This window comes from Trachemys scripta, chromosome 21 (genome assembly GCF_013100865.1).
Source record: "Trachemys scripta elegans isolate TJP31775 chromosome 21, CAS_Tse_1.0, whole genome shotgun sequence".
In the NCBI taxonomy this organism is placed as follows: Eukaryota; Metazoa; Chordata; order Testudines; family Emydidae; genus Trachemys; species Trachemys scripta.
The window spans coordinates 18,033,257-18,048,134 of record NC_048318.1 but is presented as its reverse complement, the minus strand read 5'-3'; the positions used below and the strand labels follow the sequence as shown (position 1 = coordinate 18,048,134).

The following is a 14,878-nucleotide window of genomic DNA, read 5'->3' as shown; positions in this document are numbered from 1 at the left end:
GGAGCATAAGCTTTCGTGGGTAAGAACCTCACTTCTTCAGATGCAAGAAGTGAGGTTCTTACCCACGAAAGCTTGCATCTGAAGAAGTGAGGTTCTTACCCACGAAAGCTTATGCTCCCAATACTTCTGTTAGTCTTAAAGGTGCTACAGGACCCTCTGTTGCTTGTATTATCAGGGGTATTTTCTCAGTGAGAACACCTTTATTCAGGGGTTTCTATGAGACGCCATCTTGGTCTCCTTTCTAATGGCTCCTTTCTAAGTGCCTGTGTAAGAGACCTGAGTTCTGAACCTCAGTTACCGATGACAACTCAGCCCCTGGGCTGCTTTGTACCTGTCACCTCCCAGCCTTCGTTTTTGTTTTACAGCAGCCGTAAAGGTGGAGATCCGTGGCCGTGACGTGGTCCTGAAGTGCGAGGGGGTTTCAAAGACCCAGTCTTACACAACCTGGCAGAGAGATGGAATTACTTTAGGGAACAACAGTACAGAGTTGAACTTGGGCGCAGAAGCGGACGACCCAAGAGGAGTTTATAGGTGCAATGATTCCACTCCTGTACAGGTGTATTTCCGAAGTACGTTCACCAGTCAGTTTGCCTCTGGTCTATAAAACTAGAGCTGGCTGGAATTTTTAATTCCAAACTTATTTTTTTGATGAAAAATGGCCTTGTTCTGGAAATTAAAGTTTTTAAAATGTTCTGTGAGACACACCTGCCATTTCTCCATTGGCTTTCTGTAAAGCTGCAGCAGTAGCAGATGTGTGTGTTTCTCAGTCCCCAAATTTCCCCCCAGGCTGTGTGTCTTGTAAGGAACCATCCTGCATTGGCCCAGTAGGGGAGGGAGGAGACTGGATGATCTGCTTGGGCTCTTCCAGCTCTGAACTCTAACTTCCAGTGCTCAGCCAGAAATCTCAGCACTTCTCAGACTGGGACTGGTGGTGGCATGGGGGCCCCAGTGTTCAAAACTGGCCCCCGGGCAGCAGGCACTAAGATGTGCACTTGTGCCTGGGCAGGTGCCTGTTTGCATGGGTGGTTCCTGGATCGCCAGGCACACATGCATGATTGCAGCTCATTCTGGACTGGCCCTGTGGCTCAGGAGGAGCTAGCGCTCTGCCCTGACACACCAGAGACCCTGCTCCCTGCCCTATCCCAACTTTGCACTCCCACCGCTGGCTGCTCTGAGCAGGCACCCTGGGCTGGGTGCGCCGAGCCCTGCCTTGGTCAGGGAATGGGAGTTGCTGAGCAGTGACCGTTCTGTTTGGTCAGCGTTTTGTTGGTAGGCTCCCTCGGCGGTCCTGTCCAGTCGCCTTTGGCTGAGAGGGGCCTTAGAGGTGGGAGAGCAGAGGAATGTGTGTGTGTTAGGGAGGTTATATTTCTAACTGGGGGGCCTTGTAGGGGGAACAGAGAAATCCTCTGGGGCTCTCCTGCTGGCTTGCTCCCTGTGCCGCTGAGCTGGGTGTGTAGGAGGTGGGTGGGTGTGGAGGGTTGTGCCCCGTTCTCAGTACTCTGTGTTGTGTCTGTGGCTTTGCAGTGTGCCAAAACTGCATCGAGCTGGATGCAGCCACCATCTCGGGGATCGTGGTAGCTGATGTCATCGCCACGGTCTTCCTGGCAATCGCCGTGTACTGCATCACCGGCCAAGACAGTGGCCGTCGCTTACGAGGTGAGACGGGGAGGCCCCTCTGTCCAGCTCTGGGGAGGGGTGTCTCTGCTGCCCAGTGCAGGGACAGGGAATGTCTGGTTGGACAGGACTCGCTGCGCAGTATCCCTGGGGTCTTTCCATCACACTCACCCACATGATGCTGGTTTGGTGCCTGGAGCCCCTACATGCATGTCTCAAGGACTGCATGTCAGCCCTGGGGGAGGGAGTCTGAGAGTGTCTGCATATGTGATTGCGTGTCTGCATGTTGCTGTGGGAGACTGTCATCTGTGAGTGTGGGTATCTGCCTGAGCAAGGGGGTGGCAGGAGGAGACACTGTATTTTGCAGGACACCCACCTCTGGGCTGATCCTCTGTAACTTCCTCACAAATTCCCATAACTTTACAAACTGTGTAGTCAGCACGTGGGAACACAGCCATATCTGGAGTGAAGGGCAGCAGCCAACACAGAGTACAGTTGGGGAGAGGTGAAATTTTAGGCAGAGACATCAGGGTAAATCTCGAGGGAATGCCTACATTTGGCTTTTGTGCAAATAGTTTCCCACCTTTGCTACTGCTAGCTTAGCTCTCCCAATAGTTGGGACAGTGGGAGCCCTAGTGTAGATAGGGCTCCTGTAGCTCTCAGCATTTTAAGCACCATGTTATTGACCCAGTGACACCAGTAGATGTTGATTCCTTTTTGACAACAGCGCCCCCACTGGCGGGGCTGAACCAGTGGCAGCAATAAGTGAAATTTTAGCAGAACAGGCCTAGTGTGAACAAAGCTCTATGCTTAGCAAAAGCAACATGTGTTCCCAGCTGTCCGTGGAGAGCAGAGAGGGGCCTTGGGCCCGCTGTTACCACCTATGCACAGGAAGTGTGGAGTGGGTGTGAAATGCTAGTGAGTCAGACTGGTGGCGTTGGACCCAGTGCTGTGCAGGTGTAAGTGGTGGTACAAGGTGCAGAGTGGGGGAGAGAGAATCACCACTTGGGGTCATTTGAAAATGCTGCCCTCCTGCCGAGCTTCCCACTGACCTTTGCTTGATTTATTTTAGCTTCTGACCGACAGAACCTGATCGCCAATGAGCAGCTCTACCAGGTGAGTGATGAGTGGTCACTGGGCCAGCCTTTCACATCACTTAGTGCTCGGAAATCTGGACTGGTGCAGATCGCTCAGGGCCTGGAGAGGCTCCTGGCCTTGCTAGTGATGTAGATCTGTACAGAGCAGGTGTTGAACGCTCCCACCAGGGTGAATGGAAGTGTGGGGGGTCTGACTTGGTCATGCTGCACCCCCACTTTGCCAGGTGTAAGGATCATCCTGGAGCAGCCGGCCCCAGTGCACACACTGCAGCTGGGACGCCCTCTGGCTGTGCCCCTTCCCCCCTCCGGCCCTGCGGCTGGAACAGGGTGCCAGGGGCGTTGGAACAGTTTGTACAGTGGGGGGGCTGAGAGCCATTGAACCAGACTGTAAACCCTGTGTGTGAGGGAAACCCTGCCAAGCCGGAGGTGCTGCTGCACCCTTAGTTCCAGCACCCCTGCAGAGTGCTGGCTGCTTGGGGATTTCCCCGGTACCTAGGGAGTGCCTAGCTGGCTGCTTAAGCCACAGTGACAACCTCCTGAGGGTTGAGCCCCAGGTGCCCCTCCCTCCCTCTCACACTTTCAGGCTGAGATTAAATACCTGCCTTCTCGCTGAAGTAGGCTGATCTGTGCAGAGCGCCTGCGGTAGTGGATGCAGGAGGGCAGGAAGGGCTAGAGCAGCAGCACGCTCCCAAGTACCTGTCTAGGAGCATCGCAGACACACCCAGGCACAGGCTCCCCCCAGACAGACCCAGATGTGCACAGGCTGATTCATTTGCCTGTATAATTTTTTTTTTGCTTCCCCCCAAACCCAAAACTGGTGCCAACTACTTTGCTCCAGCACTGCAGGAGAGGGCAGGGAAAGGCCAGCATCAGTAAGATGAACTAGCATATGGAGCCGACCAGTAATGGTGGGAAATGAGCACTGGCTGGCCTCCTCCCAGCTGGTTCTGAAATACATAACTGTGCTCATTGGAAGGTCCTGCTCGCTGGGAACTCAGTGGCTGGGTTGTGATATGTGGGTGCAGGCAACATCTCCTCTGTTTTGAGGCTGCCTGTTTCATACTGAAGCTTTGAATGCAGAGGATATGGGAGGTGCTGTCTGTGCCCATTTATCCTATCAGAACCCCACGCTCCCAGCTCCTGAGGTCAAGTACCACAGTGGTGGGTGCAGTGTATGACCCTGAATAGCAGAGAAACACTTTACAAAGCAGCCTGACCTTCTCCTTCCCTCCTAGCCCCTTGGTGAGCGGGACAATGAGCAGTACAGCCGCCTAGGAGTCACCAGGACCCGCAAATGAGAGTGGAGAGCACCTGGGGGCTAATCAACTGTGACCCTTGGCCCTTCATCCTCTCTCTTTTCCACATGGGAACCAACAATATTGGGGAATCCTGCTGCCTTTGAAGCAGCCCTCAAAACCTTCACTCTGCAGCTTGGTGGCCAGAAACCATGGTGATGGACATCTCACTAATGTGTCTAAGAAATCGATGATCTCTGCTCGCACGTGATCCTGGGCCCTGCTTGTCTGAAATCCCTCTGGCTCCCTGCAGTGCCAAGGGAGCTCGTAGAGCTCTCTGCTCTTTGTGATGATTTGCTTTGGCAATAAAGAGGCTTTGCCCGGGCTGGTGAGAGGAGCAGAATCCTACCTAGCTGTCCTCATTTCAAGGTCGCCATGGCAGGCAGGCCTGCAGCTGATGGAGTGTCCTGTCTGACAGGACCCCATGTGATCAGTAATGGGCCCTTCCCGAGTGCAACAAGTCAAACTGGTGGGGGGCTTCTGCCGGGCCCTGAGCCGCCCCTGCTGGGTGTGGAGACTGAGCTGAGCTAGCGGTTGGTTGTTTTTAACATTGCGTGGGAGAAAAACACTGAGACCGGGGAGCGGGGGCAGGGGAGAGACACCCAGCAGCTATAAACTGCCTGGGAGTGCCTGTGGCAGGAAGGGTGGCGTTGTGGCTCATCCTGCAGCGTCTTCCATCAGAGGGCTGCGAAGTGCAGGACAGCCCCTCCGCCCCCTGGCTGGGGCTGGGGAGAGGAGTTTGTACCAAAATAGGTTTGGTTTTACATGTGCAGGTTTCTGCTTCCGACTGAAGCCGCCAAGGCCCCGACGGCCAGTCCCTTCCCCCAGCGCACACCCAGGCCGCGAGCCGGCCTGATCGCGTGGTGGCAAACCATCAGCACTAAACCTGGAGATGCTTTGAGCTGGGTGTGCTGCTGCTGCTGCTGGAGAGGGGCTGACGCAAGCTCTCCCCAAGATCAGATACGGCTCTGCTGTGACAGAGGAGGAAATGGAAACAGCAAAAGCTCAGAGCAAAACAACCTGCAGAGGAGGTGATCGCGCACCAGGGGGGCAGGGCAGAGCACTCTCCGTCAGCAGGCGGGGATGATGGTGCGAAGCGAGCCAAGTCCGCTCAGCTCCTCTCCACCTTAGGGGGCTCTGGGAACGCCGCTGGTCAGCCTGCTCCTCCCATGGCCCACAGAGGGTAACTCCTAGCCGGGCCCTTCTGTTTCTGTGACTAGAGGGGGCACTGCTAAAGGGACAAGCCGAAAGCAGACAAGCTCTTAGGGTGTGGGGCTGCCCTACTCCAACCCTGCCTTTCCGGGGGTGATTACGAGTGGCAGCCCAGTTGTCAGTCTGGGATGGAGCCCAGCTCTGCCCTCTGTGACCCTAAATAATAGTGCCATGCTTCAGGTGGGCAAGCGTTGTAAGCCCCATTCTACTGATGGGGAAACTGAGGGGTAGAGAGGGGCAGGGCCTCCACCAAGGCCACGTGGTGTGTCAGAGCAGAAGCTGGGTGTTTGCCTCCCCCGCGTCAATCACCGGGAAATCCCTGCCCACGGCCCCGTCTGGTTGAGCAGAGGCCTGTTTCCTGCACTCTGGCCCGACGCTCTTTGTGGGCTGTGGTGAAGGGGTGGAATTGTCTGGGGTTTGTCTGGTCAGCGAGCGGAGGTGAATGATGGGCTGGTCAGTGCAGCATGAACCCACCGCAGCGCTTCCTCAGAGCAGGAGACAAGCAGGGCTGGCCTCAGCCCAGTATGAATGAGTCCAAGGTCAGTGTCCTGTGTGCACATCGTTAGATCCACCCCCTGGCTGGTTTGTATCCTCACCCAGCACCATCTGGGGACCCGCTGTGGCTGGCAGTCAGGTCCCTGAGCAACGTGCCCCCTTAAGAGCTCTCCTGCCGGGTCGGAGCCTTGGGGATTTCTCTAGGATCCCAGCAGGGATGTCTGCCTGCCTGGAGCAGTTGTTTAACCCCTTGGTTGCTTGTTCTTGGGGAAAGTTCATTGCTCTTGTGACACGATGACAGACTTCTGGCCAAAGGGTCGAGAGCCTGAGAACAAAAGGTACCGAGTGATGGAGCAAAAAGCAGCTGGCTCCTACTGTACATGTTGGCCTTTGGAAAGCAGCCTGGAACATACAGGCCTCACGTTAGCAGGGCCTCTTTAACCATCAGGGCATCCAGTTCCTGTCCCACTCGCCACATCTGCAGCATGGAAAGGACAGGAGCAGGGGAGGGAATCACACTGCCCGTTCGGGGAAATGCTAAGGGATCATAAGTGCCTTTCTCCTCCTTCCCAAAAGCACTCGATGGGGTGTGAAGCAGGGATAGGCAGATTCCTTGGCCCTCCTAGGGAAGCCTGGAAGGCCAGTGTCTCAGGATCTGATGGGAGGGCTCCTTAATGTCCCAGAGGTTAGTTTCCTGCATGCCCGTAGAACGCTGCGTCTGGATTGACAAACATGCCTCCGCCATGCGATGCATTAGATGTAACCTATGAAGCCTTTTCCACCTCTCCTGTCGGCTACAGCTACTGGAACACTTTGCTGGCCAGCAACAGCTTTGACTGCCCCAGTTCTCTGGGGTCCTCTCCAGCCAAAGGCCCCCCCCCTTCTCCCCGCTCTTGAATAAAACCATCCGTTTACAGGTTATTACAGTTCTCAGAGAATGGGTGGCACGTAACAGATGGGAGCAGCAAGCAGTTAAAAACCTCAGAAACCAGGTCACCCTCCCCATGCGGGTCGCAGACACCTGCGGGTCGTGGTCTCCTCCTGGCTTTCTAAGAATTTGGGTGACACATTTTAGTGAGCACCAGAGAGCTGCTAGCTGTGTTAACATGGAGGAAATGCCCCTGTATGAATTCGACTGTTCTAGGGTCATATAGTGGATCGTGTAATTACCTGGCACCACACAATAATAGGTGGGTAATTATAGGGAGACACTAGAGCTAGTGTAGGAGACAGACATGAGACCAAAATGCCAGGAGTGAAGTGCTATTACTGTGGGGTAAGTAGATGCGATTTACTAATAAGTGGCAGGATTCAAATGTTATTGGTCCCTAAGTTGGGGGCCACATTCAGCTGCCCCACTTGTGCCAGAGAAGGAGCAACCATAGGTCAGGCAAAAATCACAGCTCTTGAGACCGTCCCATGCTTTGGGAAGAGACTTCGGTCACCCATTGCAGACCTGCTCTGTAACTCCGTCCAGGAGTGAGCCCGGTACTGCAGGGCATAGAGAAACCGTGCAAATCTGAAAGGGTCAGCTCCCTTATTCGCCTCTTTCTGGAACTGGTTTTCTCTGTGCAATTCTAGCCATAGGAGGCATGATACTGATGATGTTTGTAGGCACAAGTGCAGCCAAGCGAGGAGACAGGGACGTGTAGGTTTGTAGATAGCTGTGTGGAGACACTGCAGTGAGCTGACAAGTGGGGAAGATGATGGTTACTCATGCCAGCAGCCCTGAGGAAAGCAGTTTGATCATGTGGGTGTGGCTGGGAGCAGGATCTGACCCACTGTACATCCAGAGCAGCTGTTCCTGTCTGCACTGTGAAATGAATCATATCCCTGGTCTGACCCCAGCCATGACAATGCAGCTGCACCAGGGGGCTGAGGTCAATAACTTCACTACTGTATTGACTTCAGTAGAGTGACACCCATTTGTACCAGCAGTGAACCTGGCCCTAGGGGTTTCATGGCTGTGTGGGGGTGATTCTGTTTGGCTCTTGCTTGCAAACTCTCTCCTCTCGACATGTAGGGCTTGCAAGGTAAACCCAGCTGCGCCTGCCTCTGTAACCACATCCTCCAGGCCAAGCACACTGATCCGAGGCTCGAAGCTGGCTGGGTGCTCACTCCTCGCTTTGCAGAGACACCAGGGCTAAACCACAGCCCACCCCACTTACTGCTGCTTCCTCTCCGGAGCGACGTCTCCCCTCTGAGCAATAGCCCAGGGCTGAGCAGAGTCAGTTTTCTAAGCCAGACACTGGTGTCTGCTCCCAGCTGCCCATGTGGCTCTCAGGAAAAGGAAACAAGTCAATCCCATTGCCCACGTTTGTTACTGTCCTGCCACCTTCATGAAACTGGATAATTTTAACTCAAGTGGCTTTTGAAAATTGTTTGTTAAATTGAGTGTAAGTGACCACAACCTTCTTATCGTGCCCCAGGCCTAACCTGCAGCCCCCAGCTATTCCAGCCCCACCCCCAGCTCTGCTGATGACATCCCTCCCCTAGCCTGGCCATTGCACTCCACTGTTTGCTGTCTGCCCCTCACCCCACTGCCTAGCCCTAGGCCCCTTTGTACACTGCTGCCAGTGCACCTCAGTGGTGACCCCAGCAGCTTTTGCAGTCCTGGGTCTTTCCTGCGCAGAGTCCTCTGAGTAATGGTTGTGTTGAGAAAGAATGAACTGGAAACACCCTCCAATGCGGATCCAGGGGCAGAGCCCTCCCCGTTTATTGGCTGCATAATGCACTTTTAGAAATACTTGCATCATAAACGTTCAAACAGGCCTTTCTCAATACAGACAAATTCACCATCGTGGTAACAGACACCATGGAGCGCGGACACAGCCTGAGAGCCAGAGATGGAACAGGAGAGGGAGGGTACAGCAAGGAAGAGGGTTGGAGCGAAGTGAGCCAGATGAGACTCACTCAGAGCATGGGGTTTGTACAGCACTTATGAGAAAGTTCTCGCACAGTTACTAGAAAACGCTCCTATTTCTAGATGTGGTTTTGGACCACGCTATAGAACTGAAACAGGAACGGGGGTCCCTGCTATAGAATTCCACAGGGTGAATACAAATAAAAACCTATGGAAAGAGTTGCATTCTGTCTGCAGTTCTCTATGGTTTGGGCTAATTTCTACACAACCCTATGGGTTTTGCTGCTCTTAAATTCTACAGGACTTCTCCAGAGGGAAAATGTCCTGTGGTTAAGGCACTGGGGGTCAGGAGCCCCATCTGAAAAATGGGGCCAGTCCCCTCTCACGCATCTCATCCCCCTGAGACAGTGATGTCTCTGGGGAGGGACTACGTTCCTCGGCAGAACCCAGCCCCGTGGGGCTTGGATCTTGACCGGGGCTTCCAAGTGCTACTGTAATTTAATAATAAGCGTTAAAGACTCAATCAGCCACTTAAGCGCCCTTCTGGGGGGCTTACAGATGACCCTTTGTTACAAGGTCTAGAGGAGGCTTGGGGGAGAAGGGGCACGTGCTGAAGAGTCCACACGCCCAGCCTTCTATTTAGGCCCCATACATGGAACCTTTCTGAGAGAACCACCGGGTCCTCCAGCAAAACCAGGCGGCTTCAGATGTCCATTGCTGATATTTAAATCCCCTCCTTCCAGGCCGACTTTATCCATCCCAGAGACGCAAGAAAGGGCTCAAGCCCCATTTTCCCCATGGCAGGTCTCCGGAAAGGGGTGTTGGGGCTGTGTGTGACCCCACAGCAAGGACTGGCGTGCTAAGCATGGCTGGAGAGGGCAGCCAGCACGGTGTTGTCAATGAACTGCTCTGTCACTGCTGAGACAGGACCAGGTGAGCACGACTGACACACTGCACCGGGGCCTGGAGATCGCAGCCCAGGGACTTACACCCCCGAACACTAGCGGTGGCCAGAAGAACACTGCAGAGCACAAGCTGGACAGGGACAGGGCTCAAGGAGGAATATGGTGGATGCGCACACGGCCACGTCTACCCTTTACAGCCCATAGTGACCATCGGATCTCCCTTTCGAGCCCCAGGGAACGTGGTGACAGAGTCATTCCTATCCTGGGCAGGGAAACGGGAACTAACGTCAAACCAGAGGAACAGGAGAGAGCCAGCCAAGCCCCAGGGCTCCGAGGGGTCTGCTCTTTGCTAACACTCTTTAAGGCATCTCTGGGAAGCGGGTGAGTCTCTGCCCACGTGGTACAGATGGGAAAGCTGCGGGGGAGGGGGACGGACTCAGGGTCAGAGCTGGGGTCAGAGCTCAGGTGTTCCTGGCTCCCGGGCTGGTGCTCAGGACACTGGACAATGTCCCTTTTTGCCCTGGGCAGGGAAGAGGCCGTCCGAGTGTCAGGACAAGATCAATGGTGCAGGGTGCTGGAGAGACAAATCAAAGCATGTGACTGAAATAAATAAAACTGAAGAGTGAAAGGGTTTCCCCAACAGTTTGGAAAGGGTGATCAGGACAGCCTAGGAGGAGCCCGAAGAGGAGAAAGCTACAATTATTGAATGGGGAAAACCTTTTCTTCTTGTTTCTTTAGTCAGTGTCTGTTCCCTGGGGTCAAATCAAAGGCAGGAAGGAAGGTGTCCAAGGAGGGGCAGCGTCTCCCATTGCAGCTGCTGGGCTGGTCCCCAGAATGTGCGACTGCCCAGCACGGACTGCCGAGGATCTGTATCACATGGGACAGAAGCTGGGGGCCCTTAGCTGCTCTCGTCCAACCTGCCATCCGTAGGGCGATTCAGAAGCCCCTGGACTGCAGCCCGGCGTACAGATCCCGCTGACCCTTCCTGATGGGCTGTGGGAACAGGAGCAGATGTGAGCAACAGGCTCTTGCGTTAACATAGCACAGCGACAGCACCTTGTACAACTGGCTCTGTGCCAGGGCTGGGCTCCTCAGTGCAACCACCAGGTGTGACTTGGGCACAGGGCAGGGAGCGTGCAGCTCTGGGGATGCACACTGTACCCTGCATGCTGTGATGACCCTTCTGTTGCTAACTACCCTTAGGAAGCCACATGGCCCTGCTCAGTCACTCCTTCCCCCACACCCAGGTGAAGCCTGGAGCTGAACAAAGCACCTGGTGGAAGGGGACCAATGCTGTAATTTCTCAGCTCTCATCATCCACCAAGAAGGCTGTGACCCCAATCCCAATAGTTCTGGAAAGGCCAAGAGAGGAGGGGGACCCCCACCCCGTCGGTTCCCGTTACCTCATAGTCTGGGTTTGGCACAGGCGGGGGGCGCACCATCTTCTGGCCTGGAAGGCAAAGCAGGGAGAAGGTTCAGGTGGAATACTACCGATTCTTAGCGCAGACACAGAGCTTCGCAGGCGTGACTCATCCCCACGGCTCCGTGGGCGTTTCAGGAGCAGGGCACACAATGTCCACCGATTTTGGGGGCCCAATTGAGACACCTCAGCCCTGAGCATCTGGCCTTTGTCACACCCAGAACACAGGACTATCCTCCAAGACACAGGCCTCCAGCCCTGAATCAAAGGACACTCTGCCCGGGGTGCAAAATGCAGTGTGGTCAGCTCTTTGGAGTGTCGATGACTTGTGATGTACGTCTTAGTGCCCCCACTGCGGGAATCAAGAGACTGCACAAGAATCTCAGCTTCCATTTTAAAACAAGGCAGTTTCTAGCCCTCCTGGTTGTAGAGAAAGAACTAAAAATGTGACCCAACTGACGGGCTCAGAGAGCAGAGACAAAACCCCCATATTTCTCATTTAAATCAAATCTCCTGATTTTGAAGCCAACTCCCTGCGGTTAGGGCCTGACTCGTGGTGTGAATGCTTGAGGGCGGCCGTGCTGCGATACCGCCGGGGAGGCGGCAGTGCAGCCCTTCCAGCCAGCCCCACCCTCCTTTTGCCTCTCTCATGGCTGCTTCACCACAGCCTGTGCAACGGGTTCCTGTGCCTGGGGCACTTTCAGCACAAAATGGCAGCTGCACCTTCCCCACACGAAGGGCGACACGGGGTGTGGTAAGCAGCAGGAGGAGCCTGAGGGGGGCTTGACCCCAGCGTTTCCCCCAGTTGAAGACGCTCAGCCACTTATTCACAGGAGAGATTCGAACCGGCTCTTACCTTTCGGATGAACTCCGGTGCTGCCACCGACTCGCCCCTTCCGGTTCTTGCTGAAGTAATAGACCAGGATCAGCACCCCGAGGGTGATGAGGAAATCTGCGATGATGATCCCAGCCACTGTCAAGACATCTAGCTCCTCACAGTTCCTGCACACTGTGGTGGGAAGGGACAGGGGGCTCAGCGAGAGGGAGAAGGGCAGAGCGGGAGGGGAAGGGGGACGGTGGGAGGTGGGAGTCACAAGTCCCACCCCAGAGACACTGCTGGGTAAATGCCCCATGTTTGGTCTGCCCAGACCTCACCCACTTGCTTTGCGGGGATGGAGACCGCACACATCATGAGGGGGCAAGAACAGTAAGTGGAGGAGTGAAGAGGGAAGGGAGACTCCTTTCTGTTCCCCATTACACACACTGCACTCTGCCAACACCGCTGGGGTGGCTGGAGCGGTCAGTGACTGAAGTGTCCCCTGTTTTTTCTGCATGGCCCTTGGCAGCAGGGTGCAAACACCCCCGGGTTGTAACAGCTCATTCCATGCTCCTCATCCCCGCCTCCCCAGCCCTTTCTGTCTGTGTCGGAAAGAGTGCAGGGATTCTCGGGTTCCCCAAGCAGCTCCCCAGACACCCGAGATAGTGCATGGGCTGCAAGGGGCTTTGTCAGAATGGAGGAGAATTGATTCAGTTTCCAAGTGGGACTGGGGAAGCCGGGCTGTGCCCTCTCCAAGCCTCCAGACCTGGAGTCTCCTGCCAAGTTCCTGAAGATTCATGATTCTCTGAAGCTCATGAGAGGTCACTGGTCTCAGGGAGAGATAATAGTCTCACATTTATACAGCCTCTCCCATCCCAAAGCAGCTCTCAAGCTAGGCGTGTAAAGCGCCTTTGAAATGCAGCCACCTTTGGGGTGGAGGACACAGCAAGGGCAAAGCACACCACATAACAGTGCAGAGAGGGGTAATTGAGCCACACATCCCATGGCAAACACATACTCTTTTGAACACTGCCCCCATGGAATCGCAGTGCTGATGGGGGGCCGGCTGGACCTCAGAGCAGCTGAGTGTCGAAGTCAGTCCCAGCAGCGCTCCTGAAAATCAGGCCTCTGCGTATGTTATGGCATATGAATCTTTCGGGCAATAAGGTCACAGAATTAATCGCTAGCTTCTGTAGCCTCCCATGACATCTCATGTGCCTGCTTATTCCCATGGAAGGGGCACTCTCTCCCATTTACCTTTGGCCTTCAGGTGAAGTCTGGCGGAGCCTGCCTGGGACATACACGTATAGTCCCCATCATCCTTGGGGCTCTCGTACTCCTCAATCACATATTCCAGGTTGCCATCTTTTGGCTTTTCCCTGTCTTTCTTCCATTTTATGTTTGAGCCTGACGCAACGGGTGGGGGGCAGGTGAGAGTCACCCTGGTCTTAGAGATCACCACCTCGAACTCTGCAAAAGGGGAAGAAAGAACAACGGAAACACAGGTATTCAGTAAAACCAGTGCTTAAAATGGGCAGAGCAAGGGGGTCCCAGACATAGCAAAAATATAATTAACCATGGAGCTGTGTCACTGCGGGGCTCACTTTGAGCACTGCCTTGTCTCTCGGAGGGACTCTGGAAATAGGTTAAATGTAAAAACTAACCTAGTTATCAGTTCGGGGGGAGTTGTGGTGTATAACGCTCTCCGCATTCACAAGCAATAGCAGTAAGTAGCTATAAATGGCTTCGTGAGCTAAAAATGGATCGTCATTATTATGTAATCAATTAACTCGCAAAATTGAACTGGGAATTGTCTCTTGTGCATGAACACTTATTTTGTCTGGGATTGCGATAGACGCCCCAATGTTTTCTCAGACCACTTTTATCTAGCACTGAATAAACCTTGCTGGAATCAGCTTCTGTACCAAATGACTGGAGGATAGCTAACATGACACCAATTTTTAAAAAGGGCTCCAGAGGTGACCCCAGCAATTACAGGCCGGAAAGCCTGACTTCAGTACCGGGCAAATGGGTTGAAACGATAGTAAAGAACAAAATTGTCAGACACATAGATGAACATAATTTGTTGGGCAATAGTCAACATGGTTTTTGTAAAGGGAAATCATGGCTCACCAATCTACTAGAATTCTTTGAGGGGGTCAACAAGCATATGGACAAGGGGATCTCTCAAAACTGGGACTGGGCAACAAAATGGCATATGAAATTCAATGTTGATAAATGCAAAGTAATGCACACCGGAAAACATAATCCCAACTATATGCATAAAATGATGGGGTCTAAATTAGCTGTTACCACTCAAGAAAGAGATCTTGGAGTCATTGTGGATAGTTCTCTGAAAACATCCACTCAATGTGCAGTGGCAGTCAAAAAAGCGAACAGAATGTTGGGAATCATTAAGAAAGGGACAGATAATAAGACAGAAAATATCATATTTTCTCTGTATAAATCCATAGTATGCCCACATCTTTAATACTGCATGCAGATGTGGTTGCCCCATCTCAAAAAAGATATATTGGAATTGGAAAAAGGTTCAGAAAAAGGCAACAAAAATTATTAGGGTTATGGAACAGCTTCTGTATGAAGAGAGATTAATAAGACTGGGTCTTTTCAGTTTGGAAAAAAGATGACTAAGGAGGGATACGACTGAGGTCTATAAAATCATGACTGGTGTGGAGAAAGTAAATAGGGAAGTGTTATTTACTCCTTCTCATAACACAAGAACTAGGGGTCACCAAATGAAATAAAGAGGCAGCAGGTTTAAAACAAACAAAAGGAAGTATTTTTTCACACAACGCACAGTCAACCTGTGGAACCCCTTGCCAGAGAATATTTTGAAGGCTAAGACTATAACATGGTTTAAAAAAAAGAGCTAGATAAGTTCATTGAGGATAGGTCTAGACTTCCCAACTGACTGCAAAGGAGCCAGGAGGAACCCAGTCAGGGGCGGCTCTAGGCACCAGCAAAGCAAGCACGTGCTTGGGGCAGCCCATTTGCAGGGGCGGCAGGGATCCAGCCTGGAAGCTGAGAACCAACTGCTGCCTGTCCCCCGACTGCCCCCCCCAAACCTCCGCCCCATCCAACCCCCCCGCTCCCTGTCCCTTGACTGCCCCCCCCGGAACTCCCTACCCCTTCTCCAACC

At 53.5% G+C, this 14,878-nt stretch overlaps 2 protein-coding genes across 2 annotated transcripts in view; one reads left to right on the top strand and one right to left on the bottom strand.

Annotated features, from left to right (window-relative positions):
* The window catches only part of LOC117868715 (T-cell surface glycoprotein CD3 delta chain-like), a 15,719-nt gene extending 11,381 nt beyond the window's left edge, over positions 1–4,338 (top strand). The window contains exons 2-5 of the mRNA XM_034754908.1: positions 313–569; positions 1,525–1,656; positions 2,687–2,730; positions 3,947–4,338. Of these exons, the coding sequence (XP_034610799.1) occupies positions 313–569; positions 1,525–1,656; positions 2,687–2,730; positions 3,947–4,009 (496 nt within the window). The 3' untranslated portion in view covers positions 4,010–4,338. The remainder of the gene's footprint in view (positions 1–312; positions 570–1,524; positions 1,657–2,686; positions 2,731–3,946) is intronic.
* Positions 4,339–8,399: 4,061 nt separating this feature from the next.
* CD3E (CD3e molecule) overlaps positions 8,400–14,878 on the bottom strand; it is a 9,273-nt gene continuing 2,794 nt past the window's right edge. The window contains exons 3-6 of the mRNA XM_034754907.1: positions 12,976–13,188; positions 11,758–11,910; positions 10,885–10,931; positions 8,400–10,474 (exon numbers count right to left, since the gene is read on the bottom strand). Coding sequence (XP_034610798.1) covers positions 10,418–10,474; positions 10,885–10,931; positions 11,758–11,910; positions 12,976–13,188 — 470 coding nt within the window. The 3' untranslated portion in view covers positions 8,400–10,417. The remainder of the gene's footprint in view (positions 10,475–10,884; positions 10,932–11,757; positions 11,911–12,975; positions 13,189–14,878) is intronic.